This window comes from Phacochoerus africanus, chromosome 9 (assembly GCF_016906955.1).
Source record: "Phacochoerus africanus isolate WHEZ1 chromosome 9, ROS_Pafr_v1, whole genome shotgun sequence".
In the NCBI taxonomy this organism is placed as follows: Eukaryota; Metazoa; Chordata; class Mammalia; order Artiodactyla; family Suidae; genus Phacochoerus; species Phacochoerus africanus.
In genome coordinates, this window is record NC_062552.1 from 16,308,019 (window position 1) to 16,329,174 (window position 21,156).

At 37.8% G+C, this 21,156-nt stretch overlaps 1 protein-coding gene across 8 annotated transcripts in view; it reads left to right on the forward strand.

Moving 5' to 3' along the window:
- The window catches only part of CDKAL1 (CDK5 regulatory subunit associated protein 1 like 1), a 654,131-nt gene that overhangs the window by 372,456 nt on the left and 260,519 nt on the right, over nt 1-21,156 (forward strand). For all 8 annotated transcript variants that reach the window (XM_047795483.1, XM_047795484.1, XM_047795482.1 and 5 more), the window contains exon 10: nt 12,153-12,319. In XM_047795483.1, coding sequence (XP_047651439.1) covers nt 12,153-12,319 — 167 coding nt within the window. The remainder of the gene's footprint in view (nt 1-12,152; nt 12,320-21,156) is intronic.

Consider the following 21,156-nt stretch of genomic DNA (forward strand, 5'->3'; position numbering starts at 1 on the left):
TTTGGCTATCCCACAGCATGTAGAGTTCCCAGGCCAGGGATCAGATCCAGGCCACAACTGTGATTTAGGCCACAGCTGCAGCAAGGCTGGATCCTTAACCCACTGCACTGGGCCACAGATCCTAACATTTTATTATACTCAATTCAGACTTTTTTTTAATAAAGAATTATCATGTTGAAGCCTCCTGTGTACATCTCTCCATGATTCCCTCCCACTCCTGACTCCTCTGGAGTTAATGATTCATTATCATTTCTGTCATTTACTTATTCATTCTTTCCTCTTTTCCTGCCTTCTTCTGGATTGAGTATTAGGATTCCAATTTTATCTCCACTCTTGCCTTGTTAGTTATACCTCTTGGATTGATTGACTGATTGGAGGTTGCTCTAGAGCTTAGGTATCCATATTATTCTTTAGAGAAGTGGTCTGCTGGTAATAAATTCTCTCTCCTTTGTTTGTCTGAAGTCTTTATTTTGCCCTTGTATTGGACAGCTATTTTTCTTTTTTTCTTTTGGACAGCTATTTTTCTATTTTCATTGAATACAAAATTCTAGGAAATTTTTTCAGTGTTTCGAGGGTGTTTCTCCATTACTTTCTGGTTTGCCATAGTTTCTTACAAGAAGTTTTCTGCCTTTTTTATGCCTGTGCATGTATATAATGTCATCCCCATCCTCAACTGCTTTTAAAATTTTCTCTTTATTTTCAAAAAAGCAGTTTATTTTTAATATGCTTTTGTGGGGTTTTCTTTGTTTATTCAACTGAGGTGGATTGAGTTTCTTAACTTTTTAGTTTATAGTTTTCATCAAATTTGGAAAAAACCCAACCATTATTTTAAGGAGTATAAATATGTATGTGTTAGTCGGCTTGGTATCATTTTCTTCATGCTTATTCTCAGTTTTCTCTGCCTGTTTGCTTCATTTTGGATAGTTTCTATTACTAGGTTTTCACTTTCATCTCTACAAGTTTGAGTAGCATCTTTTTCTGGAATCTTTTATTTATTTTCTCATTGTGTTCACATTTTTCGAGCATATGAACTGCATTTACAATAGCTAATTTCATCATGTCTGTCCTTTGTGACTCTGTTTCTATTAATTGATTTTCCTCCTGATGATAACCATAGTCAGTATTTTCTTTGTGTTCCGTGTGCCTGGTAATTTTTGTCTGGAGGTCAGGAATTTTGATTTTCATTTTGGTTTTTATTGTGTTCTTTGAAAGAGATTTGGACTTTGTTCTGTTTTAGAGTTAAATTGTTTGAAATTCATTTGATTTTATTTGTTGTTGCTATTGAGGTTTTCTTCTTAAGGTATGCTGGTATAAGTACAGAGCAGTTTTTAGTTTAACACAAATTTTCCTCTGCCACCAAAGCGGATACCCTTCTAAGAACTCTATCCAACGACTTGCATATTCTGAAGTCTTTCTTTTGGCTTTTAGGAACGCAAACTGTTCCTCCGTGACTTCAAGGAATTATGTGTCCTACTGATTTCCTAGCTTTCTTTTTCCAACCTTGGGATTTATGGTTCTCTGATGTAGGCTCAGCCAGAAACTTGGGGAGCCTTCTGCTGATCTTTGGAGCTCTATCTCCATACATCTGTCGTTGATAATATTTCACCCCGTAAAGGAGGCTCTCTGAATTCCAGTTTTGTCTCCTCAGCTCAGCAAGATCATCAGGCTCTTTTTGGTTTCCCTTTTCTGTGCCGAGGCCTAGGAAATGCCTCCAGGCAGTAAGACAGGCAGTCTTAGGACTCACCTTACTTGGTTCCCTCAAAAATCGTAGTCCTGCACTGCCCTTTGTTCCTTGTCTGATGATTGCTGTTTCATATATTTTGTCAAATTTTAATGCTTAATATTTATAGCATTAAGAAAACTCTTGTAACACTTATTCCTTCATGTATAGAAATGGAAATCCTCACATTATTTCTTTTTAATTAAAATTACGTGTTGTTATTAATATGGCAAGAGTCCACAATTTGTACTGGATATTACACATTCCTATATAGAAACAGGCATGTTGGTGGATATAGTTTTAATTAGCATGTCTCTATCAAGTTATAGAGATGGTTATTGGTATGTATATCATTCTGTTGTAAACATACTAAATCAGCTTTTATTAATACCACCTGCAGATGTTTGTAGTACTTTGTTCTTAGAAATTTTAAATTGAAGAGGTAGTTGATGTTTGAGGTGTGTATCTGATTCTTTTCAAGGCACAACCATCAGCTTTTCTGTAAAACTTGCAAACTTTTAAACATGTTTTTGTCCTAGGAACATACTGTACCTGTGCATTATCTAGGGATAGCACTTACCTCTTTCTCCCTTTTTTGACTTTTTTATTTGCCGGAAAGCATCAATATTTTCTGATCTGTGATGTTGTACCTGGAAAGGGCACAAGTTATAAAACTCACTAGCCCACTTTTTGGTCATTTGCTAATTATAGTTAAAAAGCGTTAAACTGATCTGAATTATTCTATTCATCGTTATGGTTACTTGGTGTGTGGGTAGTAGACTTTTAAAGATGAGCTTATTTTCCCGCTTCATAAGAGAGGATGCTATTTTCACTATTTGTCTTTCTTTCTGAAGATGTAGCGGTGCTTCGCCATCTTTGAGGCCTCTTGAGTTTGTGGCACATGTTGGTTCATTGGACGTCAGCATAAATGATGCTCAGTGATGGGCTGTGACCCAGTAGTGGTACTTAGGCTCTGTTGGTTGGGAAGAAGGAAGAAGCAAAAGGAGATGTAAAAGGCCGGCACCATTTCCTTCCCCTCTAGGTGCTTCCAGGTAGAAGGCATAAATCTGTTACTGGTCTTGGCTTCCTTTTACTTGTTTCTGTTTAAACATGTGAGCCTTGTTTCATGCATTTTGGTCAATTATAATAAATTCCCCCTCCAGAAAAAGAGCTAACCAATTTTTTAAAGAAAAACTGGACAGTGTCATTTTCTATTTCTTTTCCTGTCCCTTCTTATATACTAAATGGGGTGATTTGAGAATTCTCAAACTGCTTTGAATATTCATGAGTTTAAACTTGAGAGTATCTTCAAACATGGGGTTCTTGAGAGCTTTCACCAGCAAGTATAATACGCACCTTGCATATTCATCACATGTAGGAGTTAAGAGGTGCTCAACCTGTAATTTTTGCTCCTTTAACTCTGCCCTATGAGCTCCGTCACCAGTGGTTCCCATTTTACAATTCTTTTCACCACACATCCCTCATCCACTTCACCCCAACCACACTGACCAGTTTGTGGTTCCCCAAGAGCTATAGACATGCTTGATCTGGGTCTTGGCACTTCCAGTCCCTCTGCTGCACGTGCTCTTCTTCAGGGCACTGATCTGCGTGGCTTGTTATGTGGTTCATTCAGGTTTTGTGGCATCATGCATCCTCCTCAACTATTCCCTGTCAACAATAGCAATGTTCTTTCTCACCCACTTTATCACTCATTCCTTTCATCCTGCTCTCCAGCATGTTGTCAGCATTTACTTTATGTTGACAGTGTATTCTCTATCTCTCAGTTTATTGTCTCTCACTTGAATAAATTTCATGAGGGCAGAGACCTTTTCTCTAAGATGTAGAACAGTGTCTGGCACATGATAATACTTGACAAATACTTGCTAGAAGAAGAAAGAGAGAAGAAATGAGTGGACGAATGAATGGCGTTGATTTGTATGAGGACACCTACTTGATGTACCTTCAAACTGAACATAAGAATGTGATAGAGAATAAACAACTGTATTTGCTGTTTAGATACTTGAAATATTTATTTATATTCAAAGTAAAAGTTCCCTAATTATAACTACAGAAATTTCAGGTTCTATTTGACTATATATTCAGTGGAGTTCACGTTTGAGAAAGATCTTTAGGACCAGAAAATATTAGTCATAAAATTGTTCTCTTCTTTTAAAAATTTAAGTTCTGTTTCTTCTTCATTCTTCAGTTGAGTTCAGTGGCCAAAATAACACAAAATCTTTTTCTTCCTTAGTTTCCTTTACACTTTAAACTATTCTGTGGCTCTTTAAGTGTGTCTTGGAATCTATATAAATTTCTGTCCGTAGCCACAATCAGCTCATATTAGTCTTTTCTGAAAATAGGTAGTACATTATAGGCATCTAGGTATCTTCTGCTTTCTTCTTCCCATTTCCTTTTTTATCTGTACTGTTTATACTGCCGGGAGTTGATCCTGTTGTGACTTTTTTTTTTTTAAGACAAAGTAACATCTCTCCCCACATCCTACTGAAACACTAGAGGGTCCTTACAGACGCAGTTGTCTGTATTCTCTCTGGGGGTATTTAAAAAGCCAGTATATGGAGCAACACGCACTGGTGTTAACAGGAAAACTTGGAGTTCCCGTAGTGGCTCAGTGGTTAATGAATCCAACTAGGAACCATGAGGTTGCGGGGTTTGATCCCTGGCCTTGCTCAGTGGGTTAAGAATCCAGCGTTGCTGTGAGCTGTGGTGTAGGCCAGGGGCTATAGCTCCGATTCGACCCCTAGCCTGGAAACCTCTATATGCCGCTGGTGGGGCCCTAGAAAAGCCAAAAAAAAAGGAAAACTTAATCTGCCTCATTGAGGCTTATGGACAATTTTAGAGACAGGGCAGTCAGATGCCTTGTTTTCAAAAAGCATGTCATCCTTTTGTGGTGTTTAGTTTGTTTTTTGCTTTCGTTATTTCCAAATTCTTATAGAAGTATGGAAATAAGGAATATTTTATCTGATTATGACCTTTCAAAAGAAATAAACAGGCTGTTTTTGTTTAGCAGCAATATTATCAATTTATGCCAACAACTTTTTTTCTATGTATAACTGTAATTGCAATGTCAGATGCTCTGGAAGTACTATATCTTTGTTAACTGTATTATTAAAGCACTAAAAAGATCATTTTAAAGTTTAATTGTTTTACGGGTAGTTGATCCATCTGAACTTACGTGTGAGTAAAAAGTCTTACCTCTAAGTAACAAATGTTTGTATCTACTTGCCATACTATCCGTTGGTTACTATAAGGTAATAGAGAACTTGGGGATGTTCAGAGACTATGCAGCATGCTTTGCAACATTCAGGCTGCATTTTCATATTGTCCAAAGAACATTCATTTTGATATTTCTTTATTGTCTAATGCAGAACCTTGTACACTCCTGTCTACACCCTGTGTGTGTGTGCATGTACCTACATGTATGTTTATATGCACATGTGTGGGAACAAAGAGATGCTTATCAGCCATTATCTGAATTATACTTAATTGGCATTTTTACTGATCACAATCTTATTAAATCCATTGTTTGATGGAACCAGAGTATAATACTTCCTATGTGCTGTGCACCGTAATAGATCCAAAGCATAAATGCATTAACAAGGTTTCTGCATCTCTACGTAGGAGATGCTTGCATCCTATGAGGAGATACAAACAATTAAACTAATAATTATAATGCATTGTGATACAGAATTTTGTACAGGATGCTTGGACGCACAGAACAGGAGTGTCCAAAGTAGGATGGTTGGTTAGGAAAGTTTCCTAGATGACGTATTCAGATGCAAAGAAGAGTGGAAGGTGTTTCAGACAGAGGAAGCAGCATGTGCCAAACGTAGAGTTCTAACTACAGTGTTGTATGGCGTTCGGTAGGTAGTGATTGTATTGTGAGAATATGGAGAGAATGTTCTTGATCTTGGAAACTATATGATGACATGTTTAGAGGTGAAGTACCATATAATGTTTGCAGCTATTTCTCAGATGGTTCAGGACAAACAAAAAACAAAGAAAAACAAAATGTGTATTTGTGGATGTGGAGACAGTGCCCACGAATGTGACAAAATATTATTCGTGAGTCTAGGTGAAAGAGATCCAGGGATAAATGGTACTACCTTGATTAAGTTTAACCTTGTTCAAAATAAAAAGGAAAAAACCCTTCTGGTTACTAATAAACTTTTTTTTTAACTTTATAAAAGTAGTATAAACATGATATAATTGGAGAATTAACTGAGTAACAGTTGTCTTCTATGGTGGCCTATTAATTGAGTATTTATCAGTAATAGATGAGTGTTCTGTAAAAGATAGCCTTTGATTGGATCTGCTCTGATGCTCTTTAATACAACTATTATTGGAGACCTTTTTATCTAAATAGAAAACATAAAATCGCTGAGTGTCCAATAATAGGATTAGAAAGGGACCAAAGGAGTTATATTGTTTAATTCACTATTAAATGAATAAGCTAAAGAGATAGAAGACTGCCTTATGTATATGATTACTTAGAAACAATGCCATTGAAGATATTTCCATGACCATTCAATGCTTAAACAGAGTCGTATTCATTTCTGAATTGTCTAAGATTATTTTTAAGAAAGAGCCCATGAAAATCTAGTTAATATATACAGTATGACCCTTAAAATAGAATGGGGAATTAAGAGCAGAGAATGTAATGCATAATAAACAACATAGGGGTTCCCGCTGTGGTGCAGTAAGTTAAGAATTTGACTGCAGTGGCTCAAGTCACTGCCAAGATGCAGGTTCAATCCCCGCCCTGGTGTAGTGGGTTAAAGGATCCACCTGTGCATATGCCACAGGTGCAGCCATAAAAAAATAAATAAATATAATATAATATAATATAATACACAGTGCATGATTAATTCATATTCCTTATTGGCTATAGGAGAAAATGGAGAATAAAGGCTGGGATGGATGGTAGAAAAAGACTCCTGGATGGAATTGTAAGAGGAAAGGAAAGGCAAAGCTAGTAATAGCACAAAATGGAAGAGAGAGAACGTATCTTCTGAGAAAGAAAGATGTAGCAGATTTTTTTTTTCTTTTTTTCTTTTTGCTTTTTAGCGCCGCACCCATGGCATATGGAGGTTCCCAAGCTAGGGGTCGAATTGGAGCTGTAGCCGCTGGCCCACGCCACAACAATGCAGGATCCAAGCCACGTCTGCAACCTATACCACAGCTCAGGGCAACACTAGGTCCTTAACCTACTGAGCAAGGCCAGGGATCGAACCCTCAACGTCAGGGTTGTTAGTCAGATTCGTTTCTGCTGCGCCATAACGGGAACTCTCGATATAGCAGATTTTGAGGTGGTTTTTTTTCCCGTCATTTTGCCATTTCTAGGGCCGCTTCTGTGGCATATGGAGGTTCCCAGGCTAGGGGTCGAATCGGAGCTGTAGCCGCCTGCCTACACTAGAGCCACAGCAACACTGGATCCAAGCTGCGTCTGCAACCTACACCACAGCTCACGGCAATGCCGGGATCCTTATCGTTAACCCACTGAGCAAGGCCAGGGATTGAGCCTGCAACCTCATGGTTCCTAGTCGGATACGTTAACCACTGAGCCATGATGGGAACTCCCAAGATGATTATTTTTTTAATTGAAGTATAGTTGATTTATAATGTGCTAGTTTCTGGTACAGCACATATCAGAGACTAGTATGTCTTAGCTAGTACAGAAAAGTGATTCATTTTTTATGTAAAGATAAATAAACATGCATAAATTTATATATTTCATATATATTCTTTTTCATATTTTTTTCTGTTATGGTTTATTACAAGAATGGAACATAGTTTTCTGTGCTATATAGCAGGACCTTGGGGTTGATTTATTTTATGTTTTGTAGTTTGTGTTTGCTAATCCCAAGCTCCTAATTTATCCCTCCTCACCGCTTTCCCCTCTGGTAACCATAAGTTTGTTTTTTATTTCTATGACTCTGTTTATATTTTGTAAAAAAGTTCATTTGTATCATATTTTACATCCCATATATAAGTGATATCATGGTATTTTTCTGTCTGACTTATTTCACTTAGAATGATAATCTCTAGTTCCATCCATGTTGATGCAAATGGCATTGTTTCATTCTTTGTGTGGCTGAGTAATGTTCCATTGTATATATGTATATACCACTTCTTCTTTATCCATTCATCTCTCAATGAACGTTTCGGTTGCTTCCATGTCTTGGAAGAGTGTTGTTATGAACATTGGGGTGTGTGTATCTTTTCGAATCATAGTTTCTCCAGATATATATATGCCCAGCAATGGAATTGCTAGGTTATATGACAACTCTATTTTTAGTTTTTTGAGGAACCTCCATATCATATCATTTTCCATAATGGCGACACCAGTTTACATTCCCACCAACAGTGCAGGAGCATTCCCTTTTCTCCGCATGAGGTGATTTTTTTTTTTTTTTAATTATGTTTAGTTGGTGTAGGTTTTCTGACCATCTAGTGTCCTTTAAATATTAATACCATTAAGTGCTGTTTATAAAGTTTTTATATTTCTGTAATCTCTGTTTTTAGAGATTCTACTCAATGGAATAATTAAAACAGTTTATTACGGTGGAAATTTTCCCCAATGATAAATCAAACACTACTAGAGAAATATCACTTTTCTGACCAGATGAAGTCAGTCTTCACCCATATTTTATAACGGTGAAGCTTATACATGGGAAAAATTATAATGAGTCAGAATCTTTTGAAATTGAATTTTAGCAAATTTTGGCTTTTCAGAAAGAATTTTCTTTGTTGTGAGACTGTTTTCCTGAGGATATTATCTTTATTATTTGACCTTTTATGTCTTCTGCTTTTTCCATCCTCTTCATCTCAGATTACTGTAGAGCAGAGATTAGAATCCAGCTGTTGAAGTTGCTCTCTATTGAGGGGAAAATAGCATTTCAATTATAGGCTGGTCTGTAATTACTTGGGTAAAATGATAATGGATTCTAATAACTAAGCTTTTTAAAGAGTTTTACCTTGTAAGATGCACTTCATTTCTTCCTAGTATTTGCTTTCTTTATTTTTTTAACCAAAATTAATACAACGAAAGGATGATGTATGATCTTATGAACCTAATATGCATTGGAAAAGTCAGAGTCAATAATTTTAGGAACATGAACAAACGTCAGGTGAACAATTTAGGAAAAAGTTAAGATTTCTCCTTGAACCCTTAAAAGAAGCTCGTTTCTGCCTCCCATGTTTATGCTACTACTTTCTTTCTTTTGCATGTATTTATTTTTACAGGCATGGGAGTTTTTCTACTGGGCATTCACTTTTCTTATCTCAGTTCTTCCTGCCTGCTTCTCTTTTTCGTTTTCATGTGTTTGTTTTTCTGACGTGTGTTAATCAAAATCCATGCTGTAGTGCAGACTGGATCTGTCTCCTTGGGGTTGACATCATATCCATTTCAAGCCAGCTCATTCGCCCTTCGTTTTGGATTCTAAGGCTGCGTTCTCCAACACCCACTCCCCTCCACCATCCCCACTGATAGGAATGCATGTGAAGTTCACAGGATATCTCTCAGTGTCTCCTTGCTGGCTCCTGAGTAATAGCCAGTCTTAGATCACAGCAGTTTAATGATGACTCCATATCTGTCATGAGCTGGAAGGGCTGCAGGGCACATAGTAGGTAAGGGACTAATAAATGTTTAATGGACGAATAAAGAAATGAATGTGCACGGGAATATAGCTCATAACTGAAGTCCTTAAGGAATGAAGCTGTTTAGGCAAGCACTTCTGTCCATAAGTGTAACCAATTAAGTTTGCAGATAGAAGCATGCATGTATCCCAATATCCATTAGTGATTACAGACCACAGCCTTCTGTTTCCCTGGTGAGTTCATATGCACACTGACCTGGCAGGAACTGCTTGCACCATGAATAATCACAAGACTTCGAAGGGAAAAGGATGTCAGGCATGGGGATTCCACATGGAGCCTCACCTTTGCCATGAAATGGCTTTCTCTATCCTAACTCGGTGAGGGGTCAGCTCTCATTAGAATGAATGCTTGAAACATAACCTTACAAAATGTGAACCTCCTCACATTAAGAGCAAATTTTTGGATTGCCTCGGCAAGGCACAATTCTTTTCGAGTCCAAGGATTTCACATTTTGCACATGTTTTCTCATTTCATTGTGTCTTAAACTGGGTTGCTGTTATAACGAGCATTTTAGCAGCCTTGATCTTGGAGACATCAAGACCATTATTCCTGTTGTTGCTGATTTAGTGTTACAGCTGCTTCCTCTTTCTGTGATTTAATTTGAAGTTTCTGCCCACCAGGGGGCTATTGGTCCCCACCTATGCAGCTCTAAGAGCTGGCTGCTGTTTGCTGCATGGATGTTATTTCCATTCCTATTCATAGCGATTTTTCCCCTTCTATATTCATCTAGCAACAGCAAGGCACTGTTCCAGGAACTCAGTCTCTCTACATAAGGCGTAACATGGAACCATTTGGATGGAAAAATTATAAATTAAAATTATTCTGTTCATTTTAAAATATTCATATTGTGTTGCTCAAATGCCAGTAACTGGAAAATCATGGATAATGTCCTGTTTTTATAACCTCTTTCAGAATGTTTTAAAATCCGTTTATGTTGTTACTTAGCCATCTCTTTTCCTGGAGTGGATTTTGTGATAAGATTTAAAAAAAAAAAGGTTGTATGAGTCCAGCGTCTAGTGGCATATGTAATATTAAAAAAAGATGATACCACTAATTGCAAGCCATTTTTTTTCCAATAGAAAAATATTTACTCCAAGTACAGAGAATGTTTATAAAATTATAGGGCTATGGAGATAGCCTGTGGACATGCCAGATTATTTATTTTGAGGATAAAACTTTTTATTAAATCATTAAAACTAAGCAGATGATTATTAATTTCTGAATCTACATATCTAAATTAAGAAAACCTATATATTCGTGACATTACTGATTTTCAAATACTAAAAACATCGCTAACTTTTAAAATGGAGCTGTATTTTGATGTCTCCTTTACTTTGGGGAAACTAAATTTTATTTCTGTCCTTATATTTTCCATGTTGTCTGGGTGTGGATGAGGATGTGCTTATCTCAGAAAGATAGTCAAGTGGGGAAAAGTGAACATGTTTTTATGTAGGTTGGCTAGTTTTTTGACAAAGTAAATGTATCTCTTCTTCTAAAGGACACATAATGATTGGAGATCTTAACTTGATGTATATTTTTCCACCTCTGTGGAACACATTAAAGAGAGTGAAGATTTTTTTCCTTTTTGCTTCTTTGCTTCTGTACGTTTCAAGTTCACAGTCACATAGAAGCTGTGGTTTTATTTGTTGTCTCTCTTGGCTAGGAATATTTAAATGTATTTTTGAAGTTCTTCTGTCAACTACAGACAATTTAAAATTATAATTTTAAGACTCTTCCTAGAAACTTAGACTTTTGGTTCCGGCTGTTGTCTTTGTTTGTGTGCCTTGTGTGTGTGTGTTGAGGTTCTTCAGAGGCAACAAATCATGTTAGTAAGAACAAATTTCACAGGCCCATTTCATTGTTTATTTTAGCCTTGTGAATCATTTGGCCTTTTAACATAGGCTAATCCTTTAACTGAATATGCATTCTGAAAGGTTCTGTGTGCCCTGAAAGCTTGGGTGGTTCTTGCTAACTCTGCTTTATTTATTTTAAATAATATGAGGTGATCCAGAAATATTTCCTCTCAATTTTTGCAGGCTATAATGTTTGAAGTTAGGATTCTTTGTGGCAACAATAACAGCGAAACACATACCCATTTTCCTAAAGTTTGATTAATGGAAAATAGGATGCAACCTGTCCTATTTTTAGTACACAGATTTCCCAACACAAATACTTAGTTTATACAGCAGCCAACTTCTTTGAAGGCAGCGATCCAGTGTACTCTCTTCCTAATTGAAGACAGAAAACAAAATTAGTACAGTTGCTGTAGGAGAAATGGGTACCTCATAATTAATAATTTGTGAGTTAAGCCTTAACCACACTTGACATTTTTCTTTGTATCGGTAACAGACTGATTAGTGAGTTAACTGCTGATAGTACCTATTCTGTGGAGTGACTGTTTTAGTTCTGGGGCTTATGCTGTTCAATAGAATAGGTATTCTGTGTGATGGGACTTAAGCTTTAGTCTTGATCAAAGCGCTTTGGAGGAAGCATGGTTGAACTGATTGGCTGTAAATGTTAATCACTCCATAGGACGCACTGATAATTTACAGCATTGTTGTAACTCTCTGGTGTTCATAAAATGAACTTAATAACCCAGCGCCACTGCGGGATAATCTGCTTTTTCTCTGCAATTGAATACCCAGCCTGCCTGCATAATAGTGTGGAGAAATACTGCATTAAAAAGAGTGAGCAGCTGTAAGATGAAGGAAACAGCTCTGCCACAGATTTGTTAATTATCTCCTTTGATTCGCAGAGGGTGTATGTGAGATATGGTTGACCAGCGAAGACACAGGGGCTTATGGCAGAGATATCGGCACCAGTCTCCCCACGCTCCTGTGGAAACTGGTCGAAGTGATTCCTGAGGGAGCAATGCTGAGACTTGGCATGACAAATCCACCTTACATTTTAGAGCATCTGGAGGTAAGGAAAAGCACCCCGTTTCCATGCTGACCCAGACATGAACCAGTCCAGACAGCATGGCAGCCTCAGTGCCATCACAGGAGCTTCATTTCAAAGCACTTTCGGCGAGTTCCTGGTGGCTTAGCAGGTTAAGGATCCAGCATTGTCACTGCTGTGGCTCTGGTTCCGTCCCCGGCTCTGGAACTTCCATATGCTGTGGGTGCAACCCCCCCCAAAAAAAAACACTTGCACAATTTTTTGTGGTCCCATGTTAACGAGACTGAACCGGGAATTTCACATCTCCTTCTTTGTCAGTCTGCACATCTTACTTTTGCTTCCTCACCATGGATTAAAGTTGCCATCTTGTCACAGTCCTTTGTTTCTCCTTTGTAGCGCTTCAGTTTTCCAATGCACAAATTTGCCTCCATTCCTCCGTCGATAACCCTTGTCTCTTCAGAACTGCTGCTACGTTGCATTGATTTGGCAACCAACTGAGAACATTGCATTATCTCGACTACTATTAGCCCTACCAGTGAGGATACTGTGCTGTCAAGTTTAAAGATGTTTTCACTTTCATCCCTTTGTCTGGTAGTAGAGCAGAGTGAAATCAGAGATGTCGAGCTTGGTATTCTTCCACTTGATTCCCTTGTTTCCACTGTGAAAAGGGGAGTTATGGTCACATGAGATCCCTGGTTTCATTTCTGTGCTTTGCACGGATCAGATGCCTACCCTCAAGTAGTTTACCATTAAGCTAGAGAAACGTGCACAAGAAACTGTGGTACTTGATGGCAAATGATGCAATAAATATAAGCAGAGAATATGGGCAAGGGAGTAACCACTGAAAAAGTACATACTAGGATCTAAGATGATTATTTGAGAAATAAGATTATATTAGGCCCATAGTTAAGGATAAGAAATCTCATAAGTGTTGTTGGAACATCATGGGCAAAGTATGAAAATAAGTTACTTGTGTTTTTAATCAGTTGTGTTATTTGCAATTAGTTTGTGCAGAAAAACAACACTGCAGAATTCCAAAAGCAAGAATAGTGGCTGAAATTTATGCATGAATACAAACAAAGATTCAAAGAATTAAAAGATTATTCCTATTGATTTGATTTGCGGCCTGTACTTATTGAGGTTGTTGCTGAAAAGTCACCCTAACATCAACAATGTATTTTAGAAATTCTGAAAAGAGTTCCATGCCATCTGATCACAAATTATAAATATTTAATGAAGAAATTTAGCAATTTCAATTTTGTTATTCACATTTTCTTAGGCAGATCTTTTTAGTAAAGGTGTGTGGTTTACATGTTAACTTCAGTCCAATGTACCGAAATTATGATTTGCTACTTAAAAATAAGTTGCAGAGGTGTTCCTGTTGTGGCTTAGTCGGTTAAGAACCCGACTAGTATCCATGAGGCTCGCTCAGTGGGTTAAGGACCCAGCATTGCCACAAGCTGTGTAGAGGTCCTGGACATGTCTCAGATCTGGCATTGCTGTGGCTGTGGCATAGGTGGCTATGGCTCCAATTCGACCCTAGCCTGAGAACCTCCATATGTCGCAGATGTGGCCCTAAAAAGACAAAAAATAAATAAATAAATAAATAAATAAAAATAAGTCTCAGGCATTTTAGTTTTTACTTAACCCTTTGACTTGGCACTTGAAAAAGTGTGACTTTGTGAAAATCAGATATACTCAGAGCTGTAGCAGTCTTGCTATGTTTGTAGTAAATGTGAGACATCCATCATGAAGACCAGGAGATGTGCTAGATATATGGTGGGTAGGAAGAGGAGTAAGCCTTGCCAACATACAGCTGATGGGAGTTCCCACGGTGACACAATAGGATCAGCGGTGTCTCTGGACGCAGGTTTGATCCCCAGCCCTGCACAACGGGTTAAGGACCCGCAGTGTAGGTTGCAAACTGCAGCTCAGATCTAATCCCAGGAACTACATATGCAGCATGACAGCCAAAAAAGAAAAAAAAAATGCAGCTGATAACATTCCAATTTCTTTGGATTAAAAAAATACATATCATCAGAGATCAAGCAAAAATAGCTATAGTCAGAGATGTTCAAGTGAGGAGTAAATAAAAGGAGAAAAAATAATGTATTGGCTCTGAGATGAGTAGCCTAATACCTTTTGGAATAAATTCAGCACTTTAATTGCAAGATAGCAGAAACTAATGTTGCATTTATAGCAAACCCTTATGCTCAGCACCAAAGTAGTGCCAGAGTTGTTGACCTCCAAACAGATGCCCCGAAAGAGCTGCTGAAAATCAACAGAAGATGCTAAACTTAGCTGTACACCTTGCCTGGAAAAACACCAGGTATTTAATTCACAGGTTATGGTTAGAGTGATTGTCATAACATTACCTTGTTAAAATTCTTGCTTTAAGATATCTATAGTGTTGGCCTTGTCATGTCTGTCTCAGGACCTGTCCTACTCTGTAGTGGCTCAATGAATGAATAAATAAAAGAATGAATAAAGGAAGAGCCTTCTTCATAAAATAAAACTGCAGAGTCCACTCTATTAATGTGAACTTCGAGGTCTTCACATTCTGGCCAGAGGAGGCAGCACAAGATCACAAAGAAAATGTGCTTCAAGGTGGAGAGTTTGTCCCAGAGAAAACCACCGCTCCTCTGCCCTTGATCAGCAGGGAGTCACCCTGTCCTGTTGTGCCACACCAGGGAGAAAGCAATCCCAAGGAAACGGAACCCAGTGAAACAGAGCAGCAAGGCTGCGCAAGAGTAAAAGACCCGAGCACCTGGAAGCGCTCTCCACGTCCTCCTTTGTCCCTTTTGCAAGACTTGGGCACGTGGGTGGTTCTTCTCTCCTCCTCTGAGTGGGAGAGCCTGGAGCTCACCGGGTTCCACTAACACATCCTTCTGTAACAGGAAGGGTATCTGAGCTGCACAGGCATCACTGGCTTCCAAGTGTGAAAACGGGCCTTAGGGAAGGAAGCCAAGCCAGGGAGCCTCAGCCCCCACCCTCCAATGCATTGTATTTCTCCATCTTCCTCGCACGAAGCCTAGACCACTGCAGAAATTATTTAGCTAAAGTGTGGAAGAGAGTTCATCAATAAGGAACAAAGAAAACACGAGGAAATCTGAAAATAAGGGAAATGAACAACACCAGTGAATGACAGGTGATGATTTTTTTTCTAACTGTAGGGCTAGATGGAAGCCACCTTTGAATAACTACTCTGATGCTTAAATACCCTTACAGTGAGGGTTCCCAGCAAATTGTCTTCATAGGACCCAGCCTTCTTGTGTTTCTAGAAGGCACTTCACACTACAAACTGTAATTATAGAGCACTTCACCAGGCTGTTTTTCTTCTTCTTCATTTTGTTCACTTCACAATCATTTGACTCTTGAGATTTCTTTCTTAAACTCTATTAGTTTTTTTTTTTCCTTTAGTTCAGCAGTTTAAAGGGGAGATCATTTAAAGGAAAATACCAAAGTTTCTATCATTATTTGAACGTGTGGTATGGAAAATAGGCCTACTGGAAGTACATTTTATTAAATCTTAAGAACAAAAGATGCATATTACACTTAAGATGCACACTAAGCTTTTTATGGAGAGTCTAACATTATGCGTGGCACTTTAAATAGTAGATATCGAGTAAATGCGTGATGCATAAAAGGAAGGGAGGGAATTCCTTGGGCCTAGTGGTTAAGGATCCCGCATTGTCACTGCTGTAGCTCAGGCCACTGCTGTGGTGTGGGTTGATTCCTGGCCCACGAACTTCCACATGCCTCGGGTATAGCCAAAAAATTAAAAAATAAAAGAAGGGGAAGGAAAATTCTTAATCATCAACAAGCATGCAAGTTAGTCATCTGATTGGAACATCTACAACCCCTATATTTAACTTGTCACTGCCTTTTAAAAAAACAGCGTTTCATTTTAAATGATGACGTAACTGACAAGGATAATCTCAAATATATATTTACATATGTGTGTGTGTGTGTGTGTGTATATATATATATATATATATATATGTTTATATATGGAAAACATCCTGGAATTGAAGAAACATAATTATAAGCTTATGTAAAACTTATTAAATTTGGATATGAGGCAGAAAGAATAGATAAAGCAATAGACTAAAAACTTTTACCTCATCTCAAGTCTGTGACGCATCTTCATTCCTAATAGGATAAAGATAAGATCCTATGATGTGCGGAGTCCTGAACATGGTTTCTCCATTGTGTCCCTGTTCCCTCTTCCTTTTCCTGCCCTTATGATGCCTCCTGTATAGCCTGTATTTTTTAAACTATTTTATATTCTTGCTATTTTTACTTTCACTTTTTTTCATCTCATACTTACTACATGATGGCAGTTGGTAGTATTGAGTTAATCAGATATACTAATATTTGCTACTAGATATATTGACTAATATATTGCCCCTATTGTGGCAAATAAGAGATACATTCCCCTTGTGTTTGCTTTTCTATTGATACTGCTAAGAAAGTAACATTGGCGTATTCCTCTGTAATGACCTGTGACCTTCTAGGTGGAGCCACTTGTGAATTTGATTACTCTTAAAACTACATTGCTTGCTTAGTTTACCCTCTGAGTTGTAGGTAGCCCACAGCTAAGGTATTAATTCAGCCTGAACATAACACACCTAAACCCATCAAGGCATGATGTGGGTAGTGACAGTGATTCGGCGACTACTGACACCTGGGCACCCAAAAACACTGGTAACGTTTTTCAAGACTGCATTATAATAATTATAGTAATAGCAGTATAGTTTCTCAGGTGCTTTTATTTTCTAAAAACCATGCTGCTTGCTTTATACGCATTCTCTCTTTTCCTTCTTACAATAAGCTAGCTGTATAGATATCATTATCTTTATTTTATTGATTGAGAAGCCAAGTCTTTGAAAGCTTTAATAACTGGCCAAATTACATAACAAATGATTCTAAAATGTTTTTGACTATACTACATCCTCCTCAAGGATCTTCCCAGATACTTCCCAGATCCCTTTCATGTTTTGTTGGACTCATCCAGCATATATCTGTTGGCACCCATCATGGTGTATCACAGTAATTATTTACGTGGAAATCCAGCAAAACTTAACATCCTTAGGGAGAGGCTGTATTGTTCATCTTGACATTTCAGTGCCTCTGATAACATGCACTTAATACATGTGTATGGAATGATGTGAGAGCTCTAAGTTTAGTTGTTCTTTGACCGCATGTCTTAAACACATTGAGCTATCTTCATATCTGGCTAAATATCTAGTTTTGAAAGAGTTTGTGGATGGCTGTCATATGTGTTTCTCGCTTAAGAGCCATACTTCTGTGAAGCTTTACTAGACGATGGGAGGAATCCGTCTAAGGGATAGGCTTCAGTTATTTGTCCTCCCAAAACATTACAGTAATAGATAGTATCTTTAGGACTACCTAGAACAAGTGAGCGCATTGTATGATTATTGAATTTGTAGATTTTCTAGGCTATGAGCTTCTTTCTTTCCCTTCCTGCTTCTTAGCTTCCACCGCTTTTTATAATCTCTATCAGAGAGTCAGCAGCGGATGGTCAAGGAGGAGAAATTAAAATCAGGCAATTTGTCTTTTCATTTTATGGGTTGACTGGTAGGGAAAAGATATTAAAGCTGTTGACCATTAAGGGATAAGGGAATTATTAGTGGATTTTTTTTTTTTACCTAGGCTATTCTGGTTCTCCCTGTGTTATGAATAATTTAAAATAACTGCTATCTTCCTTTCAGATTCCCGTATGTCTTAAAGTCGCATCTGATTTTTAGTGCATCCCTTATAACCTGGATCAGAGAGGACAAATTGATTCATGTGGAGTATAAATCCTTGCTGCTTAGCACTGTTCTTACATTCAAATTATAAATAAAGCAAATTGGTTATTTTTTAACATATTTCACAGTAAAATATTGCTGAAAAATACAGTAATGGTCACATTGATGTGCTACCATTTATTCAGCTTGAATTGTATTTCTTTTTGCAAAATTTTATATGTCTGTTATATAAATGTAAGGTTAATCATAGTGATATTTTAAAAGTTTCATCTGTTTTTGGTTGAGAAATCTTATAGTCACTGTAACAAGTTAGTTTCCTGCTACTCTTAATTTTTGTATATTTACTTCTATTTAAATGGCCTTACATTCTCATATAATTGTATATTTAGCAAAATTAATTTATATGGTAAAAGACGTTAGATATCTCTCAAGGACTTTTGCTGCATGGTAATTTATGAACATAAATAGTATGTTTGGCTTGGCAGACTTTTGCAAAATGGTTCATAGTTTTCAAAATGATAGCAAACTCTGTACCTGCTGGGCTTGTGTTTCATCAAAAATACAGAATTTCCAAACTGAAGTCAACAGTTCACATAGGGTATTTAATTTTTTTTTTTCCTTAAGGCTTAAACTTTCTAAAATAATAGAAAAATGTGCAAATACATTTTGAACTGTTATATACAAAATTGTTCACCCTTTTGGTGACTAGAAAGGACATGATGATTTGTTTTGAGCAAGGAAATGGAAAGGAAAAACTTTATTTCTGCCATCCACTGCTATAGCTTTTGGGATTTGTCAGTGTCAAGTGACAATGTGATAATGTGGCTGTTGGCATCCAGGTTCTTAACTGATTAGAATCATTAGCACTTTGCTTCATTCTTAACCTGGCATTTGTGTATAGATTTCAAGAGGTCAGTGAAATCTCTGAAACTGGAAACCAAAGTTTGTGCATATTTGAAAATTTGGAAGATGAAACCTTCATCAAATATTAACAGGATTCATATCCTGGAGTTCCTGTCGGGGCTCAGCAGAAACAAATCCGACTAGTAACCATGAGGTTGTGGTTTGATCCCTGGCCTCAATCAGTGGGTTGAGGATCCGGCATTGCTGTGAGCTGTGGTGTAGGTTGCAGATGTGGCTCAGAGCTGGTGTTGCTGTGGCTGTGGTGTAGGCCAGCGGCTACAGCTCTGATTAGACCCCTAGCCTGGGAACCTCCATATGCCCTGGGTGTGACCCTGAAAAGTGAAAAAAAGAAGAAAGAAAAGAGAGGGATTCATATCCTTAAGAAAAAGCTTATCATGCCTGATTCTGAGAGCTGGAAGCAGCTCCTCTGGGAGGGAAAATGAGGATGGAGGTTATGCCCCAGCCCTGTTTGTGAAGTCACTTAACTCCTGATAAACCAGCTCCAGGTGAGGGTGATTGCAGGCTCCACCCCACGTTCCAACTCTACTTCTTCCTGGGTGGATCTGGGTCTGAGCATCAGCCAAGATCAATCTGGCCTTTCTGCTAAAACATTTGCATCTCTGTAGCACTTGAACCTCAGCCTCTTAGATCCTGTGGCTTCAGTCCCTAATGCCAGCCCTGCCCAGAAGCCTCAGCTTTTCCTGAATTCAGTAGCCCCTCAGAAAAACTTCCATAGCTTATTACTTCTTAGCTACTGAGCTTCCTTTTGTTATACTCCGTCAGGGTGATTAAGCTTTATGATAACATGCAGGCCAAAGGACCCAGGGAAAAAGGTGAACTCTTAAATAGATAGACTTGATCTTGACACATAACTCTTTGTTGCTGTCCTTGCAGCCACAGACTCAAACAGTTTTATTAGGAATTTCATTTTATGCATTCATCATCCCCATATGTTTTAGGGAAGGGGGGAGGTGGGGGATGAACTGTTTTGTGGATGAATGTCTTTCTTGTTGGAAATATTGGTTAGCTCTTTCTTCTTGAGAAGGACAATGGAAAATGCCTTGTTTTAAAATTCTGTTTATGCCTTCAATAATTTGTACAGAGACCTACCCGCTGCTGTTGCCCTCAGTTTGAGTTTCTACATTACCAGCTAGCTTGGATGGGGTCTACACCCAGCATAGGAATATAGTGGTCAGCATATAATATGCTGTAATTCTCTTTGTGGTAAAGACCACATGACCTTCACATGTACTCATATCATCACTTTTCTCTTGCCCTTGGCTTAAGTTATTGAATATTGTGCATTATATCCAGTGACATTGATATCCATCCTCAAAAGAGGTAATCATTTTCCTGAGAGGAAAAGAACATAAGGATATAGGGGGATAAAAATGGTCAAGAAGATAAGTGAAAAGGCCTCAGTAAATGCTTTATAAAGAAGCTGATGTCGTAGTCAAATATCTGGAACCATCTGTGTGTGTGTGTGTGTGTGTGTGTGTGTGTGTGTGTGTGTATTTTTAACAAAGCAAAACACTTTAATATTTCAGAATTATGAATATAATTCTAGAATACTAGGAGCCTGGAAATTTACATATTTTGATGGTGGCATACAAATATTCCTATTTCATCTTTTAAAAATTCTAGTGTACTTTTCTAAAGGAGGGCATTAGATATGTATATGGTTTCATTTGCATCTTAAAAGGCATTTCACACTGCCATTCCCCTGAATCCTTAATTGCACAGGAATAGCTGAGAAGGCTTCCATGTCACCTGTCAAAATCAGTATAGTTCAAACTCCGCAATACACCATCTGTAGGCTTTATCTTCCTCATTAATTTAGGAAGTCAGTTATGCTCAAACCATTGAGAAAAGCTGCCTCTGACTTTCCTTCATAAGCACAGAGAATGACTAACCCATAAGGCAATCAATGTAGTTTTTTCTTTACACTTTTCTTTTGATACTAAGTTCATTTCTGTATTGATTTCTTTGCTCTGATAGCCTATGAAAGGCTACCCTGGCCCACTGCTAATTCAGCACTTAGTAGAATGAAATCTTCATATTTTATATCAGGTGGGTAATGGAATTTTCAGGTGATTCATGGTGTAGAACAGAAAGGTTGATAATGAAGTTAATGGTTCATAGAATAGTTGAGGGACATTCTGCATATTTTTCAGAAAGTAATGT